Consider the following 25,633-nt stretch of genomic DNA (forward strand, 5'->3'; position numbering starts at 1 on the left):
GGACACTAATTTCATACGTATATTGGCATTGTCCAAAATATTATTTTATTTTTTAATGGAAAAAAGCCATCGATATTCAAATGAAAGAATCACATTAAAAAACTTATATATAAGAAACAGCCTCCAAGAACATTCAAGCAGCAGTCAGAGAGAGGGAGGGAAAAATATTTCAACAGCCCATCAGTTTTCTCCAAAATATTACTTGACAGAATACAACCCAATTCACCGGCTACAACAATTCATAGAATTTTTCATTGTTTTCTTGAGATGCAAAAGTTCACTGTTGCAGTGTTTTCAAATGACCAATCAAGTGCTACTTCTTGGTTAAAAAGGCCACTGGTAGATTCATCTGATCGTGAAGAACGTTCCTTCACTGCTGGGGAAATCTGCTCCCAAGAAAAGAAAACTGAAGTCTGTGCCAAGCTTCTCATAGCTCATCCTTTTCCAAATCGTCCAGCTCCACGTCACTGAGGTCAATGTCGTCTTCCACGGGAAGCTGGGAAACAAAGCCACTCGTTAGGCCCTGCAGGAAGAGCTGGGAGAGCTCGCGGGCTCACGGCGGAGGAGCAAGGTAGTTTCTAGAGACACCCCAGATCACAGAGCCGGTTGTGCCCTAATCTGGCTCCCGCTTTTAGCTTTGCCTATCATTTTACAGGCGGAAAAGCCGAGAACTTAGGTGAGGTAGGATTTTAACAGATCACCTACCTCTTTAACACCGACAGCTACTTAGCTCATCGTTTTGAGGGGGGAGGGGCAGAAGTGTGCCAGAATCCACGATAATTCCAAAGCTGTAATTTTGTGCTTCTCAGATACAAAGTAAATGGATTCCGGGGGAAATGCTCCGTTTAGCGGTAATCATCAGGAATGAAACCTCATTCCTGAAATTTATCTTGGTTGTCTGTCAAGACTCTGTCACGCAGCCCTGAAAGGCTCGCGAGGTTATGGCACTTCTGACACCACGCCACGGGCCACGGATGGAAAGGACTCGGCCTACAAACAGCAAAGGCGCCCTGGGCCGGGGAAAGTGAGGAGAGGCGGGACAAGCACCCTGGTGATGAGTCCCACATGCGCGTGGCCTCCAGCCCTGGGGACTCACCTCGCCATCCTTGCCGTCCCAAGGCTCTCTGGTGCTGATGGCGGGGAAGGCCCCACCTCCCACAGGTGCTGTAGATCCTCGCCCAAAAGAGAGCTCCCTGAGGGGACAGTGACCAAAGCAAGGACATACTGATGAAGACACGAGGTGTTAAAACAATGACTCGCCTGCTAAGTTTCTGCACAGGTGCCTCTCACGTCTTGCTCCCGCACAGTACTATCCGTTCAAGCAAGGACGACAACGTGACCAGGCATGAAATGACTAAGGTCTTGGCATCAGATAAAGCTAGTTACTACTACTAATTAAGAAAAATAAACTTATTTTGCTAGAATACAAATTTAAGTACGCAAAACCTATCCACATTCACGTAGAACACAGGCAAAACGTTTGATGAACAAAATTGTAGACTAACCCCCAAAACACTTTTTGAAAGATGGCATCTTAAAACGAAAATTCGGGGCGCCTGGGTGGCTCAGTCGGTTAAGCGTCTGACTTCGGCTCAGGTCATGATCTCGCGGTCCGTGAGTTCAAGCCCCGCGTCGGGCTCTGTGCTGACAGCTCAGAGCCTGGAGCCTGTTTCAGATTCTGTGTCTCCCTCTCTCTGACCCTCCCCTGTTCATGCTCTGTCTCTCTCTGTCTCAAAAATAAATAAACGTTAAAAACAAAACAAACAAACAAAAAAAATGAAAATTCGGTTTCCTTCCCCAGACTTCCAATAGCGAGCAGAAGCACTTAACACCAGCCCACAGGCAGATCTAGAGGTGATGGTGGCAATCCTCATCTCAGACTTTTAAGTCACAGAAGAAAGAGTTCTATGGTGACAGGGCGTATTAGGTCTTGCCTTTGACCAATTCTGATAAACATTTCATTAGAAAGATGTAGAGGCAACTGCCAGACTGGGAGCAAGCCTTCTTTAAAAAGTTTCCAAATGGTGAAGGGTGCTTGGACTACAGGGAAGAGAGGAAAAGAGACAGGAGTGGAAGTGTCCCACGTGTGTTTGACAGTTCTTTGGCTCGGTGGAAAAGGGGGGAATTCTCTCCACTGCCTTTGGCTACCCTGCATTTTTTATGACGTATTATCAGTGGTTCTCAACGGAGCGAGTTTCTCCCTAGGGGACATGTGACAACGTCTGGAGACATTTTTATGATCACAACTGTGTGTGTATGCGGACAGTGTGCAACTGGCATCTAGAGGACAGGTACTAAACACCCGGTAACACACAGGACAAACTTCTGGCCCACGATGTCACAAGCGCCAACGTCGAGAAACCCTGGTGTCCGAAGAGGAGTTACGTTCAGAAAACCGATTATCCACACGCTCTAGAGCCGCGCTCCACCGCCATCCGCTGAGCTCTAAGTGTAACACAGGGCAGGACGCTGGCCTCCACGCCGATGTGCGTGCAGAGTCAAGAGGTACTGGGCACAGCGAGTCAGACCTGTGTCTCTCGTAGTCCATCAAAAACCTACACTAGAATGGCTCCATTTGCCGTGAGGGGGCACAGGCCAACCCAAGCTCTGGCTGACATAAGAAATACAAACCCATGCAAGTAATCAAAGGCAAGCCAGTGGTTCTACTTCTTACTAGTTTGGGACCCTTAATCCGATTATTCATCTCTGAACATCAGTCTCTTCATCAAGAAGATGCCGAGATGTAGGGAGTCGGTGCTCAGAAAGCAGCTACCTTCCTACTTTTTTTCTTTAATTAAAACAAATTTTTTTAATGTTTATTTTAGAGACAGAGCATGAGTGGAGGAGGGTAGAGAAAGAGAGGGAGACACAGAATCTGAAGCAGGCTCCAGGCTCTGAGCTGTCAGCACAGAGCCCGTCACGGGGCTCAAACTCACGAGCTGTGAGATCATGACCTGAGCCGAAGTCAGACGCCCAACCGACTGAGCCACCCAGGTGCCCCAACGTTCCTACTTAATGTCCTCGGCAGCAGCAAACAGAAGGACTAATGGAAAGATGCCAGGCCTCCTTTGAAGCGGAACAAAATTCTTCTTTTCTAATGTTTATGTATTTTTGAGACAGAGAGAGAGAGAGAGAGAGAGAGAGAGAGAGAGAAACACAGGATCCAAAGCAGGCTCCAGGCTCTGAGCTGTCAGCACAGAGCCCGATGCGGGGCTCAAACTCATGAACCATGAGACCATGACCTGAGCTGAAGTCAGATGCTCAACCGACTGAGCCACCCAGGCGCCCAAAAAGGAACAAAATTCTAAGGGAACTATGCCTTGTGGGCAGGGTTCAATGGTTTAAAAAAAAAAAAAAAGTGTTTTAACAGCTCAGTCCCGCTCCTCCCCTGCGCCCCCATTCTCTTTGCAGGGCTAAATGCTATCGTCTCTTCTCAAAGAGCCCCGAGAAACACAGCTGCTGCTTCAAACAATGAACTTCTGTGAAACTCGAGTCCTTTCTTCACTTCCGGCTGCATCACGCACAATGACGTACTCGTATGTTTGGCTGCTACACCGAAAGGAACACTTCAATAACACGCCTGCAGGGAGAGGTATGGGAATCACTAACACTCGTCTTGGGTTGACTGTAGCTGTGAGTTACTGCCAATGTATTCATCACAGTCCGTCTCAGCTTCAGGTCTGTGGTTTTCAAGCGCACACGTTGGTGGACATGGACACCAACTCCCTGGCGGGCCTGGCACCGTCTACCGGCGACGAGCTGCGCGCACGTCCAGTCTCGTCAGAAAACAAGGCGCACGGGACTAGAGACAAGTATACTGTCGCCCACTGTGTCTCCTTTCGACCCATTACTGCGTCCTCTTCCCCCCTGGTAACTGGGTGGGTTCTGAGGTTCTCTGCTGCCTTTAAGGCCCGGAGTTGGAGAACCAGTGGCCTGTACGATCTCCAGCGCAACAGCGATGGTCTCAAGTTGACAATACGCTATTGTCCGCAGCTTTCCCGCGAACCAGCCACCTCCTCCGTACTAAGACACAAAACACGCGACAAAGAACAACAAACCAGAGAAGGGAAACTGGTTGAAAAGAAATGTGAATAAAATCAAAGCCGCAGTTAGACCTGCCATTTCCAGTGAGTCCACAGGCTCAACCTCATGGTTACTGATCCCCCTCAAACATTTCTTACGATTTTCTCACAAATTTCTTAAGATTTGTGACACTGGAATCAGCTGCTGAAAAAGGATGACATTGGATGAGCACAGCTGACCCCTGCACGTGGGGTGAGCCATACAAGTCCACTCGCAGAATTTTACGGTAATGTGATTGTATGTTCTATCATTTTCTTAATAACATTTATTGTGAGAATACAGTAGATGGTACATAAACCATACAAAAAACGTACTATTTACCAAGAGCTGCCGATCAGCCAGGCCCTGTAGTAGTAAGCAGACGGAAGGTCTGTGAGAGATGTGCCTGTGAGACTCAGTTAGGAGGACGAGGCATGAACCAAATTACCGCACACCTGAGAATTAGCGCAGTGTCGATGCCTCATGTTTACCTGAAAGATGATCAAATCAATTTTTGGAGGAGTTGAATGGCTGGGCAAGACAGAGAGCTCTGTCAACTGGATTTTGAGTTTCAGAACCTGTTGTGTTGTTTGCACGTTGCTGGAATCACTTCAGAAGTACACGTTCTACCGCTACCGGCCAGAAACGGAAGCCGCGTTAGCGGAGGTGAGAGGCACAAAGCATGCTGGGGGGGCGGAGGGCTGCTACCAGCCCAGAGGAGACTTGCATGAGATCAGAGAGCTCGATGCAATGGCGCAACAGCAAGGTGGCCTCTTCCCCTACAGAATGCTTCCACAGAAAAGAACAAAAGCGCAAAAACGATGACTTAGAACTCAAAACACCTAATTCCCCGGAATGCCAAATGCACACTAACTCCACGCACTGCCTGGTCTACGTAAACCTAGCTTTGAACCCACGCCACGCAGAACCAAGCCACAGAACAAAAACAACTCAAGGAGGCAAGAGATTACCTGAGAAACTCGTTAATGCCTTGCTCGCTGAAAGATCCTTTCAGAAGAGCAAATTTCATCTTGCGTGCGTTGATGGCTGCCATGGCAGGGTACCCGAAGCCTCCGATCCCCAACGCATTTTCAAGTTCAGATTGGGCCCCAGCTTCTGTCCACAGCCACCTAGAAAAACAGGCTTGTTTTAGGGTGAAGATCCCTTTCAAAGTAGTTAGAATCGAATCAGCAGATACTAAAAAAAACAAAAACGGATTACACTCCCAACATTTTATGGAATGAAATGCATGTAGAAACAAATAAAATACAAAAATAATGTATTCTGGATGTTCCCTACACTCTACCTCCAGAAGTCTCCCAAATCTATATACAGTTTGCTCCCAGCCTCCAAAATACTGTCCGCTAAACCTGCTGGGTTTTCTGTCTCTATTACCTGAAATCCTACTAATGTCACTTGGACAACTGGGCACGTTCGCCAGTAGGATAACTTCTTCTCAAGACTTACTGGTGTATCATTATTCAATCCCTGTAACAATGCTCAGCCACAGTTCTTGCTCAACTTCTACAACGGTGAAGAAGAAGGATGCCAGAATGCGGTGCTCTGTAGGCACACCACACTTTGTTGAACTAATGGGAGGGGGCACAAGGTCACTTGAGGGGGACAGCAATGGCCTGAGGAGGGTGAGACAGCAACGGATAGAGGACGAGAAACAAAAAGGTAAATCGGAAAGAAGCAGACATACTTTGTTTTAAAAGCACACCTGTATTTGGGGCGCCTGGGTGGCTCAGTTGGTTAAGAGTCCAACTTGATTTTGGCTCAGGTAATGCCCTCACAGTTCGTGAGATCGAGCCCCAAGCTGGGCTCCATGAATTCTCTCTCTCTCCCTCTCCCTACCCCTCTCCCACTCATGCGTGCGCTCTCAAAATAAACTTAAAAAAAAATAAAACAAAATAATTCTTATGAGAAAAGGTACTGTGGCACAGACAGGTAAGAGACTTGCATTACTTCTTTTCCTTTTGAGAGACGAAGAGACACAGCACAAGGTGGGGAGGGGCAGACAGAACCCGAAGCAGACTCCAGGCTCTGAGCTGTCAGCACAGGGCCCGACGCGGGGCTCGAACCCACGAAGATCATGACCTGAGCCGGAGTCAGACGCTTAACTGACTGAGCCGCCCAGGCACCCTGAACCAGACAGTATCCGGGTAGCACTATGCTCTCCTGTCCAAATCATACTGAGAAGATAAGTTCAGCAACTTACCCCCACATTTTCTTTTTGTATTTGTCTGCCAACTTAAGAAGAACTTCTAAGTACGAGTTTCTGCCAGCAGCTCCTAATTTAAACAGAAAATTTTGAAAAGGTAAAAATAAAAGAATCCGAAACATTCATCAGCTTAGAAAGCGTTCTCAGAGCAGGCAGCACAGAGCAGTCAGGGCGAAGGGCGCCCCTGTTCGCCGTACCCGTGTCCAGGATGTGGGGCAGCACTGCCACGACACACAGCTGGTGCTCCTCACAGGTCTTCTTAGCGATGTCCTCGTCGATGATCTGTGGGCCCAGAGCATAAGGGGTGGTTGGAAGGCCACGGACACAAAACCCAAAGGTGAGCCTGACGACAGAGACTCGGCATCATCACGTTCAACGAAGAGCAAAGACTTCAAGAGACAGAGCGACTCCCCCTGACACTCCAGGTTCGCGCTACGGCACCACGGACAGCTGGCCTTCCGGGTCTGTCCCCGGGCCATCCCGGCGCTGACTCGGCGCCTGCCGACACACGTGGGCTCCAAAAGCAGACAGCCTCGGAGGAGCCTGGCTCTGACAATCACCTAGCTAGACAGACACATGTGTATTATATATTTATGGGGATCTGAGGCTCTCTGTGCCTCTGTTTCCTCACATAAAATGAGATAAAAACAGTATTTGCCTCTAGGCATTCATGTGCGAACTGAAAGGAAAATATACGTAAGAGCAGAATGATGCTGTCACACCGTCACATGACGAGGTGCTCCACAAACAGCAGCTGCGGCTGAGACAACGGCGAGAGAGTGGCCAGGCGCATTCTATTTTTAAAAAGCTTGGCACACTCGTCCTCCTAGTGTAAGGATTGTAGTACTAAAATTATGAAAAGCAGCAGTTTATCAGGCAGGTTTTCCCCCCTTGAAAGTCCAATAATACTTTAAAGAGAGCATTTTAAAAGAGAAGGGACAAAGTCCATTTGGAAACACCAAAGGAGTGTCATTACTGTGTGAGAGCCTCCCCCATCAGACATGGTCGGTTCTGATCACGAGTGACGGAAGCGGTTTACCTCAAGCAGCTCAGGAGGTGGGGCATTGTCAGAAAACAAATCCAGGGCCCGGGAGACGATGTCAGATCGCGTCCGCCCCCCATCGTAATCCACAGGAGATTCCCCCTTCTGAAATATCTTGATTGTAGGAAATCCCCTAATCTATTAAAAAAGACAAGAGTATAAAATCAAACTAATATTTAATAAGGAATAATCTTTACGGGTTCTAAGGCTAGCTTATAGGTAATTTAATAGAATAATATTCCGAGGCTGCGTCAGTGATCAGGGAGGATACACAGAGGTCTGTTGATCAGGCAGTTTTAACAGCCTGCCCACCAGGCTTAGCGGAGTATTATTCAAACCTTCCATATGTACTGAATACAACGTTATCTGCTCTAGAACAAGCAGACCAACTTCAAAAGCACTAGTAGTGACTTGTAAGAGCCTGAGCAGGCTGAAAATGCACATGCAGCACACAGCAGAAACAGTGAGATATTGGACTTAGAGACAGAGAGGGAGGGAGAGAGAGAGTCAGTCCTGAGTTCAAGACTCGTTAGTTTTAACAATAAAGTAATTTAGTTTCATCACAAAATGGCCAAACATCTCCCCTCCTACCACACAGGGAAGCCCGGATACCCGATGAAGTCACAGCTGAAAACAGCGTGTACTCCTCAAAGACGTTCGCCATCTGGACACTCACCCCATACCGGCCGGCTAGAACCTGGTTAACCGTGGCGTCCACAGCCGCGAGCTTCACTTTTCCTTTGGTTTGCTCTTTTACCTCTGTGGCTGCAGCAGCCCATTCTGGCTCAAGACTATGGAAAAATATTTGCACTTTAAAAGTGTGTTTTAACCGTCAGCACGAACACTTTAACCGAGACGCGCATCTCTGCCCAATCCAGTCACACCGCGCTTGGAAACTACCGTGCGTAGCTTTGCGTACAATGTGATGCCGTCTTTTCACATTCGCTTCCCAGGTCTCTGTCACTCCCTCCCCCGCGCTAGGTCCCTGTTAATCTTTGAAGCTGTGACAGAAGAAACTCGGCACCAATGCCAATGTTTAACATTCACTCGCCGTCAGAGCCTTCCTGGAGGAGATCTTGGTGACTGACCTGCCGTCTGGGTCAGCTTTTTCAGAGCCAGCTAGGTGAATATATTAAAAGCACTGGGACTCAAAATACTTGGTAAAAAGCCCTTACTTTTTGCAGTGTCCACACCAAGGAGCGTAAAATTCAACCATCCAAACGTCTTCACTATCAAGGACGTTCTTATCGAAGCTGTCGTCCGTCAGCTCAATTACATCCTTCTTACTCGAACTCTCACCTCTACCCTGTCGCATGTGACATTAAACATTTAGTTACACTTGGCCAGAAAGAACGCTATTCTTATTCTAAATAGATAACAGACAACGATCTCTTCCGCATCTTAACGAAGTGTGGAGTCCTCCTTTCTAGTGAAAACCATTCTACTCCACTTGGGGTCATTCCTTAATATTATCACTTGTCAAACAGTGTTTACTTTCAATCACCAGCACCTCCAGTGTAAGCTATGAATATTCCGGAATTCTCTCGCCTGCTGTTGTGCTAAGAGAAACCCCCACACGGCTCACAGAACCACCCGATTCTACTCTAGTTCCGACTGGGCACAGCTTCTTCCTCATCCCAGGATGTTAAACGTAACCAGTTACTACCTTTCCATAGAGAAAGTCTCTACCATTCAAGAGAGCTAAAAGTAACATCTAATTCTTTATTTTCAAAGAGTGTTCTTGAGTAGCAAACCTAAGGAGCAGTTTCACTATACTGCTTTCGGATGCCTGGGCCAAAAGCCAAGAGCATGGAATCTTCGGGTAAATTCTACAGCTGTATAAAGAAGCTACTTTTACTGGTCTCTGTAATAGTGAAGGGCCATTTTACCTTCATTTGTAAGCATTTAATGCCTTTTCACAAGAACATCTGGTTAACTTCACATCTCCTACATGGGCATCTAAAATACCAATGCATGGAACAGGAATTTTTCTCTTCTTCCCTGTCCACTGAGATTGAATTTTCCAAAATTCCAGGCTGATTGCCAGATATAGGCCAAGAGGTCGTTCAGATTTCATCTCTCTTTGTCCCCAAGCCGATCTGGTCTCTCTCTCCCCACTCTGGAACTACAAATGCCAAAGGGTCCCAGAGCCTGGCTTCCCGGTCTGAAGCTCTTTCTCGAGAGGTCTACGGCCCAAACTCTTCCCTTTCAGTGCTGGGCCAAGGAAGCCCATCTTGTGGCCTGATTCTTGGCCTACAGTGGTGGCCAGATGCTCTGGGACTAGAGACTTCTGAGGAGGCCAAATCAACAAGCTAGGTGGCTCATTCCCTCTGGCATGAGCTGATCCAACCTTGTAATATCTTTTAACTGAAAGTTCACTAATTTAAAACATTAGTAGTAACTACAAAAAAAAAAAACAAAAAAAAACAAAAATAACCCGCCCAAAAACTATCCTCTACAAAGAGTCCATATTGTGGCGTCAAACTCATCACACAGTCTTACTTGTTTTCCAGAACCATATCCACCACCCCTCCCCCCAAGGCGATCCTTCACGAGCTGGCGCAGAGCACTGAGAGCAGCATCTACAATGGCTTCGCCAGTTCTGCCACCTACAGAAGACAAAGGACAATCAGACGAATGGGTAGTGGGGGCCGTGTGCCTATAATGACACGACCTAAAGACGTGGCCCTTTACATTTGTCAGATTTCTGTCAGCTTTATCTGATGTTTGAACAGACCCAACAACACATGGGTATTTAACACAGAGTCAAGTTCTCCCTGTAATACACACTGCACTTGACTTTTCCCTCGGAAAACCAAATCCTCTCCTTCAGTTTTAGTTTATTAAACACAAACATCCTGTTCACCTACTAATGCCATCCACAAATGAGAGAAACTCACAAATGTCTACTGAATATGTAACATGTATACCAATGAGTAAGCCTATTATCTAGTTAAAAAAAAAGCAGGGGACGTTTCTAAATACAAATTACATCGAGGGAAATACAGGAAAACTATTTTTTTTCTTTTCTTCCTTCCTTCCTTCCTCTTTCTATTTTATTTTTGATCTACTTCTCTCCCTTTCTATTTTTTTATTTTTGAGAGAGAATGAGGGTGCACGGGGGCAGGGCAGAGACAAAGGGAGACACAGAATCCGAAGCAGGCTCCAGGCTCCGAGCTGTCAGCACAGGGCCCAATTCGGGGCTCAAACTCACAGACCGCGAGATCATGACCGGAGCTGAAGCTGGATGCTTAACCAACTGACCCACCCGGGCTCCCCAGAAGAAACTATTTCTATGATGACAAGCGAGAAAAAACTGTAGAAACAGTAGGATATGAAACGTCTGAAGCCAAGTAACTGGAAAGCAATCCAGGCACCTTCTTTCTATCTTGCTTACAATACTTGGGCTGTTTTAGGTTCTTTAGCTGAATTCTCTCCTAATCTAAGAAGTAACAAACACTGTACTGAAGCTCAATAATGACAACAGCCTTTAGAAGTTTAACCAGAAAACTATACACTCGAGAAAAAGTCAGGGGGGCTATTAAGGTATGAAAAACGTATGAATAATATGGGCCATGCTATCTTTAGCATTCAAAGGGAAAACTCTAATAAAATGTCTCTAGAAAATTCCATGTATTTTTTAAATAGTTTCTTACCAAACTGCCAAGGAAGATAGAAAAACACCTGAGCACACTTTTAGCCCTGACATCAGAAAGAAAATACAGCAGAGCAACACGCAGTATATATTCAGATGGTGTGGGACTGCGGCCCCGGCTGACATCACCACGTGTGTCACTTCCTAATACAGAAGGGCCAAGACCTCCATCCTCGCAACCGGTGCCCCTACCACCAATCTACTTGGAAATATGCCAAATCAAGAAATATACTAGGAAGGGCGCCTGGGTGGCTCAGGTTAGGTGTCTGACTCTTGATTCTGGCTCAGGTCATGATCTCGCTGTTTGTGGGAATGAGCCAGTGAGGGGCCTTGCTGGGGATTCTCTCTCCCCCTCTCTCTGCCCCTCCCCCACTCGCAAACTCACTCTCTCTCTCTCTCTCTCTCAAAATAAGAAAAGAAAACAAACGTACTATGAAAAAAGAGACAGTTTTTGCGCTCTAGACCAAGAGGTGGCAAACTCTTTGTAAAGCGGCAAACACGAACGATTTTGAGGGGTGCGGGCCACCCAGTCTGCCGCAGCGACTCACTTCTGCCACTTCGGTGTGACAGCAGCTACACACGACATGAAACTAGGTGTGACTGTTTTGAAAACCTTTATTTACAAAAACAAACAGGCCCTTGCTCCTATTTTTTACCTACTTGTTCAAATTAAAATTCCAACCAGGGGAATAGTTAGGAAAAGTCCTTACCCTGATAATCTTCTGGTCTGTTTTTGTTGGATCCAAAAATCTTAATGGTGGGAAATCCCTGAACACCATATTGACCTCCTAGGGACTGGTGTTTATCTGCGTCAACTGCGCCAACTTTTACAACATCCTGTGAAAATATGAGAGTTTTATCAATTTTTCTTTTCCACTGGAGCAGATTCCACAAAGATCCATCACTGAACTCATGTAGATTCCAAGATGATACAGGGCAAGGTTAGGTTTACAGACAGATTTAATGAGACCTGTAGCCTGGGAAGTCACGCCTACGTGGAATGACGGGAGAAATGGACAGAGCTCTGGAGGGGACTCTGCAGCACCAAGAATTAGTGAGACCGCAAGGATTATGTCATTAATCCGGAAAACTGACTCAATAAAAATAGACAACGTAAAAATTACACGTGTTAGTGTACTATCCCTTTGCCCCCTACATGCTTTCGGCACCAGAACAAGGTTTTTGAGCTCCAACATGCAAATGAACTTCCGGCGGCACGTTAAGCCTGGCTGCATTCTTACTTATTATACACACACAGGTGAATGAATGTGGGCATCTTGGAAACTTACTTTTAGCGCAGTTGCTACTTTCTTCCATTCTGGTGTTAACCTCTGGCAGTGGCCACACCTTTGAGGAGATAAAAGCACAAATAAGGCAACGGTTCAAGTCTTCGATCCTCAATTCAAAAATACTCTACCAACACCCTACTGAGGGACACGCACAGGGGTGGGTGCTGGCAGGGAACACATGCGCTAGTGAAACATGATCGGTGACGTGAAGGAACTCGCCATTTTAGGATTCTACTATCACTCTTCATATACTAATTTTAAAAGTTTCCAAGCCACTGGTTTGTTTTTTTTTTTAATTTTTAACATTTATTCATTTTTGAAAGAGAGAGAGAGACAGAGTGTGAATGGGGGAGGGGCAGAGAGAGAGGGAGACACAGAACCCGAAGCAGGCTGCGGGCTCCGAGCTGTCAGCACAGAGCCCGACGTGGGGCTCGAACTCAAACCGTGAGATCGTGACCTGAGCTGAAGTCGGCCACTGAACTGACTGAGCCACCCAGGTGCCCCCCCAAGCGACTGTTTAAATTATGTTTAAAGAGTTTCAACAAACCATCATTTGTAACTCTATCCCTGGGTAGGAACTTTAGCATTCATCTGGTCAAGTGTGTCCCAATGTGTGGTCTGAGTTGTAAGCCTAGGCAAAAGGCAGACTCTTAGGCCGCATGAAATCCAAACACCTAGAGAAGGGGTTCAGGAACCTACATCTTAGTAAGTTCAACCAGTGATTTTTAAGCCCATTAAGATTTCATATTCCCTGACCTAGTCCAACCTTTTCATTTTACAGATGAAGCATCTGAATTAGAGCCTAAATCTCAATGCTCTTTGGCTCCCACAGCAGCACGTGGGGTTAAAAATGTACACGTAATCCCAATTTTAGATGCCGAGCAAGCTGAAAAGTATTCAATACCACAAGATGGTGATAAAAGAACAGGAGCGAGCAAGAGACAGAGATAAGAAGAAAAGAAAATCCTTCACGTTACAGTATTTGAAATAAATTATTGTGAAACATAACACACAGTGCTTTCAAAAGTTATATATACAAAAACCTGGTACGTTCATACCATTTATCAAGGTTGCAGTTATACTGTTCATTTTCAATACTGAGTAACATCCACTGCGTGAAGATACTAAAGCTAGTTTATCCATAGGTGATTAGTTGTTTCTTTAACAAAGTCAAGTCTCCTAATTCAGTTTTTAAGAACCTAATGAGTAAATGCCAGGTGCCTAGACCAAGAGGAGCCCTTCATACAGGATTTCATTCCGGCAGCACATCACTGAAGACAGGCCTTGCTATTTTCATCTTACAGATGAGGAGACAGGGGCTGAGGAGTTAAGAAACCTACCCAGTATCACAAGTCATCTGGTCACAGAGCTGCTGCATAGGTCTATGTGGCTCCAGGTCCCACATTCTTCATCCCTGTATATTGGTGGCCCCTTCCATAGGGGCCTAACCTTAATCCAGTATTTTAAAGGTCAGGATCTTCTGAGAAATGTCCTGTGATGCTGGTTTACATACTTACATATAGTATTTTTTTGCAGTTCAGGTGAGCTACTTAGAAGTCTGGGGGTCAAAATTTTATAGGACTTTGTGCCTCTTTCAATGAGTTTATTCTATGAAAGGACTCCTATTGGAGACATCAGAGTCCATACTCCTTCAATTTCAATATTAAGCGTAGTAAAGACCGACAGAAATGCCGCACGAGTCGAGGTACAGCACACCTCTGACCCAAGGGTTCTTCCCCTGCAGTCCAGACCCCGAAGGACTGGTGTATAAAAATTCAGGGGCTCTAGGAACTTTTGGTGGGGGTAAAAACACCTGTATTTCACTTTTTGGTTTTTTTTTAATGTTTTTAAGAGAGAGAGAGCCAGAGGAAGAGAGAGAGAATCTTAGGCTCCGCACTCAGCACTGGAGTCCAACACAGGGCTCTTTCCCATGACCTTGGGATTAAGACCTGAGCTGAAATTCAGAGTCGGATGCTCAACCGACTGAGCCACCCCGGCCCCCCCCCCCCGATTTCACTAGCTTGTAAAAGAAATGCAGACTTCCCTTCAATTATAAACATTAACAACACACCATGAGCACTTGTGACTTTGTCACAAATGAAAACTCAGCCCCCTTCAGATCGCTACTACAGTTTAACTTCATTTCTGTCCATTGCTATTTCAAAATTATGATGTCTAGGTGTTACATCTGCTGCTGGAGCTTGGTATTTACTGCCCCAGTAAAAGAGTACTACATAATCACATCAAAATTTGTTTTAGTATTTTGTGAATGTTATTTCAATGTTTTAGGTTCCCTTTGTGATCCTATATGCTTTACTCCATAGATGGAAAAGGAAAACCTTTATTCTGGAAAGAATTCAAAGCCTTCACCAAGCTGCCAAGTCTGAGCACAAGAAGAGGTTAAAGGCACCTGCTCTAATGATACCTCCTCTTACCCAAAACACTGGGAGGCCCAAGTGCCATGTCACAAGAACAATTAACTACAGGATCCAGATCCAGCCTTCTCAATTATGCTGCTTGATTCCATTTTGGAATGAGGTATATTCTCTCATATCGAAGCTTCCCAAAACAATGTAAATTACTCATGCCATAAATGATAAAAAAAAAAAAAAAATCAAACTTGCAAAAACTGCATACAAAGGCATTCAACAATAGAACAGTTCGTACATTTACAATTCGTACATTCCACACAGAATCCTCATTTGGATTTGACAAACAAAAAACAAAGAGAAGCTTTAAAAAAAAATGATGAAGGGGGCGCCTGGGTGGCTCAGTCGGTTAAGCGTCTGACTTCAGCGCAGGTCATGATCTCACAGTTTGTGAGTTCGAGCCCCGCATCGGGCTCTGTGCTGACAGCTCAGAGCCTGGAGCCTGCTTCACATTCTGTGTCTCCCTCTCTCTCTGCCCCTTCCCTGCTCATGCTCTGTCTCCCTCTGTCTCAAAAATAAACATTAAAAAAAAATTTTTTTTTTTAAATGATGAAGGCATTAGGATGAACAGTATTCACAAAGTGGTAACATAAATTTTTAAGCAGAGGGTATTACTTTAATTTGCTACACTGAACATTAAGCGAAACAGTCCACAAGGACCGGCATTGAGTTTCCAAAACTGTTTCATGGTCTTGCAGAGAAAAAATTAAAGCAATAAAAGGAAACCTCTCCATCAGGCATACTCTGAAGTGCACCCACTCAGGTAAGAAGAATTTGTAATAACTTCATTCACTACCTCCTATGTGAGCTTAGGGGACATAGCTCACATCTAAAAGGACGATCGGGATCTCAGATCACTGCACAGTTGATCTGCAGATACAGCTGGCTGGGGCTCAGGCCTCCCCGGACCTGAGTGCCCACAGCCCCGCTGGTTTATAGAAGTAACAGCTTCGGGTACCTTTTGCAGTTTCCATTAACCAGTCTCTGCACTTCTACTCGTTGCGTTTTTGTTTTGTTTGCATTATACGTTTAACTCCATAAACAATTAGTGCAATACCGTATTTTGACTATATATAGTTGTGACCGTTAATTTCAATGAAAATTCTATCTTTACTCCACAAGGGTTTTTTTCCAGCAATGCATGTAAGTCAAGAGAGGAATTTTTAAATTAAATCAGATTGTTAAAATTATGTATTTCTAGAAGCCACTCTCTTCTTCAAGAAACAGAATGGAATCAATCACTAGCTTTTCCCTTTCCTGTGCCCAATATTCTTTCAGCATAAAGGAGTTTCCCTTCCATCAAGACCCTACTTACCTCATTACAGAGATATATCTTCTTAAAATTGTAAGAAAATATTTCTTTCTTCTTTCTTGCAACAATTAGCTACTTCAACCTTTTTTCCCCCCAATGGACTCAATCTCCATGGCCTTTAACAGACAACACTTTGTGGAATCCCCCATTTTCCTCTCTACTTCTTTTAAACAAGCAGTAAACTAGACAAACCAGATGACTAAATAAAATCACATTTTTCTATAATATTCCTAATTTTATAAAGTACCATAAATAATCCACAAGTGCTGTATACTTACCATGGAGCATAGAACTCTACAAGCCACAGACTATCACTTTGAATAACTTCTCGGTTGAAATTTGATGGAGTTAATTCAATTACATCGTCACTAGAGGAATAGAGACCATTCACTGCTAGAAAGAAGGTACAGCTTATTAGACCTGCAGTAAAAGACAAAAAGCACACCATTAATGACAGGGTTCAAGCTCTGGCAGGAAACATCTTCTTGAATTGCCCAAGGTTCTTCACACAGGAGGATGGCCTGGGTCAGGTCCTTTCTAACCCCCCAGTGCCCATCCCCCTCGTTGCTGTGGCAGCCCCTGGAATTTCACTGCCACCGGTGCAGCACAGAGCAAGTAGGAAAGAGATCCACACTCTCATCTCTTGAGCTGCAATCGAAAAAGATCTCTAACTTAGGTGCTTTTTACGTATTAACATTTTCATTCTTCACAATCACCTTGTGAAGTAATAGTATTTGTGCCATTTTATGGGCGAAGACACTGAAAAATTGGGAGGCTACCCTGTGACCCCGAGTAATCCACACAGCATTTACTTTTTGTGTTATTCAGTTGCAATATTAGCACACTATCTTTTTTTAACGTCTATTTATTTTTGAGCAAGAGAGAGCACGAGCGGGGGAGGGGCAGAGAGAGAAGGGAACAGAGGATCCGAAGTGGACTCCATGCTGACAGCACTGAGCCTGATGTGGGGCTCGAACTCACGAACCCCAAGATCATGACCTGAGCCAAAGGTGGACACCCAACTGACTGAGCCACCCAGGCGCCCGAGTACAGTATCTTTATTAAACTTCCATTGAAGGAAAAATTAATTATTTGTCTTGTCTACTAAACTGGGACTCTATCAAGGGCAATACTTGTTTTTATAAATATTTTTATTTCTACTCACACTATGTATGGCAGTCACCAGACACTTGCAATGCTGCTGGATGAGCTTACAAAGAATTTTCACGTAAATGTTACAAAAGAAGGATGGAGTGTTATTGTCTTATTAACAGCATAGTTTAGCCACACTGTGGCCCAAATGCGTTTTTGTTGGCTACCGTAGGAACTTAAAACGTAATTGTTAACAATTATATAGGAAAACAAGTTCTGGATGGACTTAGAAATATCTTAAAAACTAGGGGTGCCTGGGTGGCTGGCTCAGTCGGTTGAGCGTCCGACTTCGGCTCAGGTCACGACTCAGGTCAGTCTGTGGGTTCGAGCCCCGCGTCAGGCTCTGTGCGGACAGCTCAGAGCCTGGAGCCTGCTTCAGATCCTGTGTCTCCCTCTCTCTCTGCCCCTTCCCCACTCTCACTTTGTCTCACTCTGTCTCTCAAAAATAAATAAATATAAAAAAAGAAATATCTTAAAAACTCAAAACGTTTTTGAATTGGTAGTACTATCAAAATTCCAATTCTGCCTTTAAACATATGATTTCTTTATGTTTTCTAATTGCATTGTCTAAGACCTCCAGAACAATGCTAAGTAATGGACTGTTCTTGACTTTAGTATTTTCTCATTTGCTGGCTTTTGAGTTGAAACAGATAAACTTAGGATATTAAAGAAATTTCTACCTATTTCTTTTTAGCATCTGTGAAGATGCTCATAACTTCTTTCTTTTAATCTACTGATGCAACAAATGATGAGGCGGACCTGTGTCCTAAGGCAGCGGACGGGTAGGCCATTGTGGTCGCGTGCTCATATGCTTATTCTGTAGACGGAATTTGGAAGATTTCAAATGGAACCTTTTTGAATAACCCAATGGTAAATTTCTTCTGGAAGGAATGTACACCATTGTTAACTGTTCTGTTGCTAAATATTTCACCTTATGCTTACGGAACCACTTTCAAATGACTCCAAATACACTGGACCACTTGGGTTTTCACAGCATTACTAACTAAGAGTAGGAATCGCCCCTCGTTTGTAAATAAGGAAACAAAGGCACTTCTAGGGACCCATCTGCTGTCTCTAGCTTCTATTTCCAAGCTCTTCCCATTAAACCATGTTGTCTTTTAGAGCTCAGGATAAAATGGTTCAGTACGTCAGGGGCATGAATAAACAACATAATTCTATTTTTCAAGAACACTGCATTTGATTTATAGACGTGGCTAATAATGTAGGAACTTTATATGAAATAAAACTGTGGATTTTGGTAAGGGGGACATGAAACCACTAAACGGCTATCCTGCAGGGGGTATGACCAGATTTGCTTTCTAGAAAGGGCGTTTTGGCTGCAATGTGGACAGCAGATGGGGGAACGATCAGGAGAGTGGGGTCACACCTAAACTCAGGGGAAGATGGAATGGCCAGCAGTAACACCCGCTGCTGGGAGGTCAAGTAGGAGACTGAAAATGACCTGGTGGATTTCATGACCGAGGATCCCCAGAGCCCAGGATGGCTGAGGTGGAGGAGTGAAAACAGGCAGCAGCCAACCTGCAAAAGACTGGAGACAGTAGGAGGGAACAAGTTCATGAAAAGGGAACTCTGTAACAAGTTTCACTATAAAGAGCACAAGAGAGCAAACAAATGTGGGGCAGAAGGAAGGTTTCTTTTTAAAGATGAGAGTGATCTGAGCTTGAAGGGAAAAAAATATGTGGAGTGGGAGAGGCTAGAGATAAAGTAGAGGAATAATGAAACAAAATGCCTGGAATCCGAATCGGGAAGGGAGGGAACCCAGAGTCAGTGGCAGGGGTAGCCTGGGGCAGGATGGCCCCCTTTTCCACTTTGAGAGGTGGGAAAGAGTGCAGGTGGATGGAGGTCAGGCCAACCAAACTGGGGTTGCCTTAATAGCTGCCGCTGTCCAACATGCTAACCACTCACCACATGGAGTGAAGGTATAAAAAGTGCTAAATTCTGAAGACTTGGTAGGGGAAAAAAAAAAAAAAGTACCTCATTAATATTTTGATATTGGTTACATGCTACAATGATATTTGAGATACAGTGGGGAATAAATATGTTAAAATTAATGTCACCTGTTTCTTTTTGCCTTTTGAAATGTGGCTACAAGACTATTTAAAATTAGATATAAAATTTGCATATCTCTACTGGATTGTGCTGCTTGATAATCTTTTTGTTGCTGCAGTAAAGGTTAAGTGGAGTTTGACATATTTAACGAATCAAGTAAATTAAGAACAAGCAGAGACCATCCTAATTCTGAATAAGCTTACAAGTTAAGACTGGGCCTGGAAAATCCTCCCTGGAGATCTACTTTCTAAAGTGTATTTTTTGTAAAAAATCAACATAAATCAATACTTGTTCAATACACTGAGCTCAATGTGAAATTTTCAAAAATGGAAAAGCAAAAGAAAACCCATGAACAGTCCCACTAGAACGGGCAATTAATATTTTGGTGATATTCATATGGACTTCTCTGCTATTCGGAAGTCTAAAACTATTATTATATTTATATGCATGTGATCTTACTATACATTCCTTTTTGTAGCCTTTTTTCCCCACTCAAAATAAGTTTTCTACATAATTATGGATTATTTTTACCCCCCGTATAACCACTTTTAATGGCTATATCACATTGCCCATTCACCACTAACAGAATTTCTTTCCAATTTTTCACTATTAACAGGCCAATGCTGAAAATCCTTACACTCTTCCCCCCTTCAGATAAATATGAGTATTTCCTTAAGAGATAATCTTACAAAGGGATTGGGGGTATAGTATAGCTAACATTTTGATGTATGTATCTATCCAACTACCCTCCAGAAACTGACATGTTAACTGAGAATAACACTTAAATGACACTACACACCAGGCAGTGTGTAAACACTTAGGATATATTAACTCATTTTAAGACCTCTATGTGGTGTATGTATCATCATGCCCATTTTTAGACCTGGAAATGGAGACACAGAAAGGGTAACTTGCCTGAGGCCACATAATTAGAAAGAGAGAGAACACGGTTATGCAACCCACATTTTAAACCAAAGGACTGGAGACTGCATTAGTATAATCCCAAGGAGGGTCATTAGTTAGATTGTGGCAGGAGAATTAGGTTCACTGCATTCCCTTGCCAATCCGGGACAGCAGGCTGGAGTCACCAAAGGGATGGACCATGACTTCACCTCAGGAATGTGCTTCCTTTACATACAAAGATGGTCGTGGCTACCGACACTCGGTATAACATGGACTTGGGCTGCTGCTTTTTTTTTTTTTTCCTCCTAGTAACAGTGCTAGGCTTTTTGTCTTTAAAAATTTTTTTTTAATTTTTTTTTCAACGTTTATTTATTTTTGGGACAGAGAGAGACAGAGCATGAACGGGGGAGGGGCAGAGAGAGAGGGAGACACAGAATTGGAAACAGGCTCCAGGCTCCGAGCCATCGGCCCAGAGCCCGACGCGGGGCTCCAACTCACGGACCGCGAGATCGTGACCTGGCTGAAGTCGGACGCTTAACCGACTGCGCCACCCAGGCGCCCCTAAAAATTTTTTAATGTTTTTATTCATTTCTGAGGGAGACAGAGTGCTAGCAGGGGAGGGGCAGAGAGAGAGGGAGACACAGAACCCGAAGCAGGCTCCAGGCTCCGAGCCATCAACACAGAGCCCGATGCAGGGCTCGAACCCACAAACCATGAGATCACGACCTGAGCGGAAGTCGGACGCTTAACCAACTGAGCCACCCAGGCACCCCGACTTTTTGTCTTTAAGTTTTGCCGAATTCTCACAACAGTCCCCCCCCCCCACCTTCCTTATAAATGACTCTTTAGTGGAAATGTCTTGATGATAAAGATTTGAGACTCACATTCCTTAGAAGGCAATATGACCACATAGGGCTGGGAAAAAAAATAGAACCATACTACTCAGAAAAACAGATTAAAAGATGTTAACTACCCCCTATGAAAACCCTCAAGAAGACAAACAAAACACTCCGGGCCACTTAAGATGATAAACTGGGTCAATGCCGACTAATAGTGTTCTGTTTCTAAAATTCACATGGCTGTTCCACTCACTGATAATGAGCACCAATGGGAAATGGGAACATCCAAGTGTCTAGAATCTATGTGAGCAGATGGTTTTGCCATCTGTGGCTCCCCATTATTCCTCCACAGTAGTTAAGGATGTCATAAATCCACATCAGTAGCATCTCTGTCCCACACCTGCCACCAAGAGTACACGATCCCACAGCACTCATCTAGAAACCAAGAGGGCTCCCAAAAAGGTCTGACTCCATTTATGCAAATAAATGAGAATCACAGACTCTTTCCGCGCCCGGTATGAATTCACCCGAGGGACACTGAACAGAGACTAGAATCCTTTCCCCTCCTCTACATTCTCTCTGTACTACAGCAAATATTTACATCTTGTTTACTCTCGAGACCCATGTGAACTCGTGCATCCTGAGACCCACCCAGCGGGGGAGGACAAGCCCAGAGTGATTAAGTCACTAGCTCGCCGTCACACAGCTAGGAAATGCGGGGCAGGGCCGGCTGGGGCTCCAACTCTGCGGTCTGGATCCAGGGCGTTCAGGTAAGGAAGGTTAAGAGCGCCTCGGCGGGGACCAAGGCGAGCCAGAAAGGGGTCGGGATCCTCAACCCCACTCACTGCACAGTTTCTAAAACAGGGATTTACATAATTCATGGTGGTCTGCGTCCCATTTAGTTTTTAGAAGTTCGCTCACACTTGAAGCGCTTTGGGAAGGCACCGTTCCCTTTCTAAAGCAAACTCTTCGGCCTTTTCCAGGGCTGGGTTTTGATATTTCAGTTTTTCTCAATTAGTGGGAACGGCATTAAACAAGTGGTGAGGACGAGCTGCAGGGTGAGGACCCCGCGGCCGTGCCGTCTACACGCCAGGGTGAGGAGGGCGGGCCCAGGACAAGGGACCCCTGACCCCAACCCTCTCAGGTCGCCCCCGGCTCCACCTCCGCCAGGGATCGAGCGCTAGCTGCTCCGCACGGCTCGAACGCAGCTCCCGGCCCTCACCCTCGCCCGGCCCGCCGCCGCCCCCCTCGGCCCGGGGCTCCCCGGTGGTTCTCAGGATGCACCACCCCGGGACTCCCCGACCCCGTCGCGCTCGCTCCCCGGGGTGGGCTGCGGGAGCCCCGCCGCGCTGCCTCCCCTCCGCACGCGCCCCGAGACCGGCAGGGCCCCGCACCCTCGCGCGAGGGACGGCCCCGACCGCATCCCCCAGCCCAGCCCTGGCCCCGCGAGGCCGCCCGCCCGCCCTGCCCCGGGCCTCCCAGGCGGTCCCCCGGGACGAGGAGGCCCGCGCCTACCCAGCACGAGGCGAGCCATGCCGAGCTCCCGGGCCGCCGCGCAGTCCGACCGTCGCCTCAGCTCCGCACGCCGCGCCCCCGCCGCCCCACGTCCCGCCCTCGGCCCGTGAGGCAGGCGCCGGGAGGTGCGGCGGGGACGGGCCGGAAGGCGCTCGCCAAGCCGTGGCCGCGGCCCATTGGTTCCAGCAGGCTTCGCTCATTCGCGTGACCAATGGGAGGCGGCCGGGTAGAGGTTACCGGTTTGATTTTTTTTATGGAGGGCGGAGCGAGCGGCGGAAGGAGGGGCTTGCTGGGGGCGGGGCGGACCACCCTTTCCTTCCTCCGTGGCTCTCGGATTCCCCCAGCCCGAAGCGGGCTGTCGGTACTTTCCCCCCGTAGAGTCCAGTATTTGGTTCTTCTTATCTTAAGGGTCTTTATTCTCTCTTTCCCTCCCTTGCCTCTAACGAGCCCCTTTCCAGCCTTCACTCATCCCCTGCCCCCCCTACTCTCCACCCCTTATCCTCTTTGTCCCCCAGAGAGGATAACTTTCTTTGGGCGCTCGGTACATGTATGACCTTATTAAATGACACTTTAATTTGTCCTGTGCCTTGATGGGTATTCAATCATACTGTGCGTACTGTGCCTACCATAATTCAACACTTATTTGTTTGGTTGGGTCACTTTAGTTAGAAGTTCCCACGTCCAGGGCATCTGACTCCAAAACTTTTTCACTGATAGGACCTTGTTCTCCGTAGGAGCCCTTGGGGCTTAAGCTTCAGAGCTCCTCGGAGGGTTTCCTTCCTCACCCTGGGAGGGGCCTTTGCAATAGGATCAGTGATCACGTGTTTTGTAAAATTTGCAAAAGTAAACTATTTTAAGCGTAGCGGGCTAAGATATGGCATCTTTCCACCCAGGTTTCCCCTCCTGTGTTTGGATTGGCCTTGAGCATTTTGTTTTCGTATTCGTACTGGTTTATTTCTCTGTAGTGCTGAATGCGTGAGACAGCTCTGCTTCTGGCGGAAGGATTTGGGAGTCACTACAGTGGAAGCCAGGAGTGGTGATGGCCTGTAGGGGGCGCTTCCTGGAGGAAGTGGCCCTAGAGCTGAGTTTGAAACGTTTGCTAGGCAAACAGGAGAGTCATCCGTGCACAGGAAGCAAAGGGGGTGAAGAAGCTCCCTCAGGGTGAACTGACACCAAGCAGAGGAAGCTGGCAGCAAATGCCAGATGATGGGGTGGTGCTGGGGGGGGGCTGTGTGGGGAAATCGTGAGACATCCAGACCATTTGTGGGCTGGGCCCTGTGGATCCCCGATTTTTGATTCTCTGAGAGATCTCTGGGTTTACTGATGGCATTGTAAAATCTAGGGTTTGGTGTGTCAGGATAATCAGTGGTGGCGTCTGAAGCAAACAGCCCTAAAATCTGGGTGGCTTACCCCATAATGCTGTATTTCTTGCTCTCGCTGGAAAGGAGCTTTCCATGGGTGACTCAGGAATTCTGGCTTCTCCCATCGTACAATGCCACCATCTTCTAAAACATGCACTCTCAGCATGGGAGATGTTACCCCCAAGAGGGCAAAGTTGGTTCTTGGGGGATAGCAGTGAAAAAAATCTTAGCTATTACAAGGGCCGCAATACATAAACGGATATACAGTGTATCTGTGTTTTCCAAATTTCATGGGAGGGAGGAATTTAGGAAAAGATATATCTAAAAAGTCTCCTTAGGGGCATTATAAGGAAAAAACAAAGAAAGAAAGAAAGAAAGAAAGAAAGAAAGAAAGAAAGAAAGAAAGAAAGAAAGAAAGAAAGAAAGAAGGAAGGAAGGAAGGAAGGAAGGAAGGAAGGAAGGAAGGAAGGAAAGGAAGGAAGGAAGAAAAAAGGCTGAGAAACGCTGTTCTAGAACAGGATTGTTCAATGGAAATACAATGTCGGCCACGACATATGAAAATGGAAAATTTCTAGTAGCCACATTAAAAAGGTAAAAAAAGAACACCCTAAACTAATATACCATTGCATGTTAACTGAACTGGCATTAAAATTAAAAAAAATTTAAAAAGTAAAAACAAAACTAACAAAAGTAAAACCAAAGAGATTAAAGCTAATAATATAGTTTAACCCAAAATATTCCAAATGTTACCGTTTCACCATGTAATTATATAAAAATGGTTAATGAGCTGTTTTACCTTCCCCCACCCCCATGCCAATTCTTTGAAACCCAGAGTCTATTCTATACTTAGGGCACATCTTAAGTTAGACTGGCCACATTTCACGTGGTCAATAGCCACACAGAGCTAGTAGCTATCTGTTGGACAGCACAGTTCTGGAACCTCCTTAGAGTCCTTGATTGGTTCTTCTGCCTGAGTGACTGAGGAGCAAGGTGGGACTAAGGGAGACTGCACAGGTAGTTCTGGGCAGGCCTGGGAGTGTCCTTCCACTCACATTCCATTGGCTAGAGCCAGCCAATGGCCCCGACTTAACTGCAAGGGATGCTGGGAAATAGCGTTCTGTCTCCGAGAAGAGAAACTGCATTGGTGAGGATCAAGACAATCTCTGCTGCAGTACGTGCTCTGGCCTCCAAATATCCGTGTTTACTTCTTCTCCACATGTGGAACACATTTAGTCTCTCCCCAAAGGAGTCAACCCCATGTGTATCACTATAGCCAGCTCGAGGCCCTGGATGTCTGGGTGAAGTGTTGACTCCCCCCCCCCCCCCCAACCAGGTCAGGGCGTGAGTCCACATGGTGTAGAGCTCATGAACTGAAAAGAAGAGATATTCTCCCACCCCCAAACTCAGAATATATGATGCGGGGACAGAGCAGGAGAATCGTAATCAATATTACCTTCCAGAAAGGGGAAAAGTAGGAGATACACTGCGGTGCATGGTTCAGGGCAATTCTGAAATCCCTTATGGGTGGACACCGTAAGGCTCCCACATGGAGGAAAGACAGCCCCTCAATTAGGTTCTGATTCTGTTCTCTGGGAGGAACTCTGTGGTCTGCTCCACTCTTTGGGAGGCTTCCCCTGGTGATTCGTCTCCTACCCATCTCTCCTTGGGGGGGGGGGGGTTCCTCTAGCCAAAACCTGTCTCTTGCCTAGGAAGGATTGGGAGTCAAAGGGTTTTGTTTTGTTTTGTTTTGTTTTGTTTTGTTTTGTTTTGTTTTGTTTTG

The 25,633-nt window shown here is 45.9% G+C and overlaps 2 protein-coding genes across 3 annotated transcripts in view; one reads left to right on the top strand and one right to left on the bottom strand.

The window, feature by feature from the left end:
- ATP6V1C2 (ATPase H+ transporting V1 subunit C2) overlaps positions 1-8,040 on the top strand; it is a 61,225-nt gene extending 53,185 nt beyond the window's left edge. Inside the window, exon 13 of one of the 2 annotated variants that reach the window (XM_040496072.1) lies at positions 2,206-2,399. In XM_040496072.1, the coding sequence (XP_040352006.1) occupies positions 2,206-2,284 (79 nt within the window). In that variant the 3' untranslated portion in view covers positions 2,285-2,399. Of the gene's footprint in view, positions 1-2,205; positions 2,400-7,926 lie in introns of those variants that run through there. The other variant, XM_040496068.1, reaches the window with a different exon arrangement.
- Positions 23-22,619, bottom strand: PDIA6 (protein disulfide isomerase family A member 6). Its single transcript, XM_040496077.1, has 13 exons — positions 22,493-22,619; positions 16,292-16,433; positions 12,273-12,330; positions 11,694-11,820; positions 9,831-9,937; positions 8,504-8,634; positions 8,005-8,119; positions 7,326-7,466; positions 6,484-6,568; positions 6,284-6,356; positions 5,034-5,192; positions 1,097-1,193; positions 23-496 (listed from the first exon to the last, which is right to left on the bottom strand). Exons 1-13 carry the CDS (start codon positions 22,509-22,511, stop codon positions 428-430), a joined length of 1,323 nt encoding a protein of 440 aa, XP_040352011.1. The 5' UTR covers positions 22,512-22,619; the 3' UTR covers positions 23-427.
- Between the last annotated feature and the right edge of the window lie 3,014 nt (positions 22,620-25,633).

The sequence above is a fragment of the Herpailurus yagouaroundi genome, unplaced genomic scaffold (genome assembly GCF_014898765.1).
Source record: "Herpailurus yagouaroundi ecotype Mexico unplaced genomic scaffold, PumYag 188, whole genome shotgun sequence".
In the NCBI taxonomy this organism is placed as follows: domain Eukaryota; kingdom Metazoa; phylum Chordata; class Mammalia; order Carnivora; family Felidae; genus Herpailurus; species Herpailurus yagouaroundi.

Excerpts from the sequence above, each read along its gene's own strand:
- PDIA6 (XM_040496077.1), bottom strand. Across the intron at positions 7,467-8,004 it reads TTCTAGCCGGCCGGTATGGG|ATTAGGGGATTTCCTACAAT; the intron begins GTGAGTGTCCAG and ends CTTTTTTAATAG. Across the intron at positions 497-1,096 it reads GGGACGGCAAGGATGGCGAG|CTTCCCGTGGAAGACGACAT; the intron begins GTGAGTCCCCAG and ends TTTGTTTCCCAG.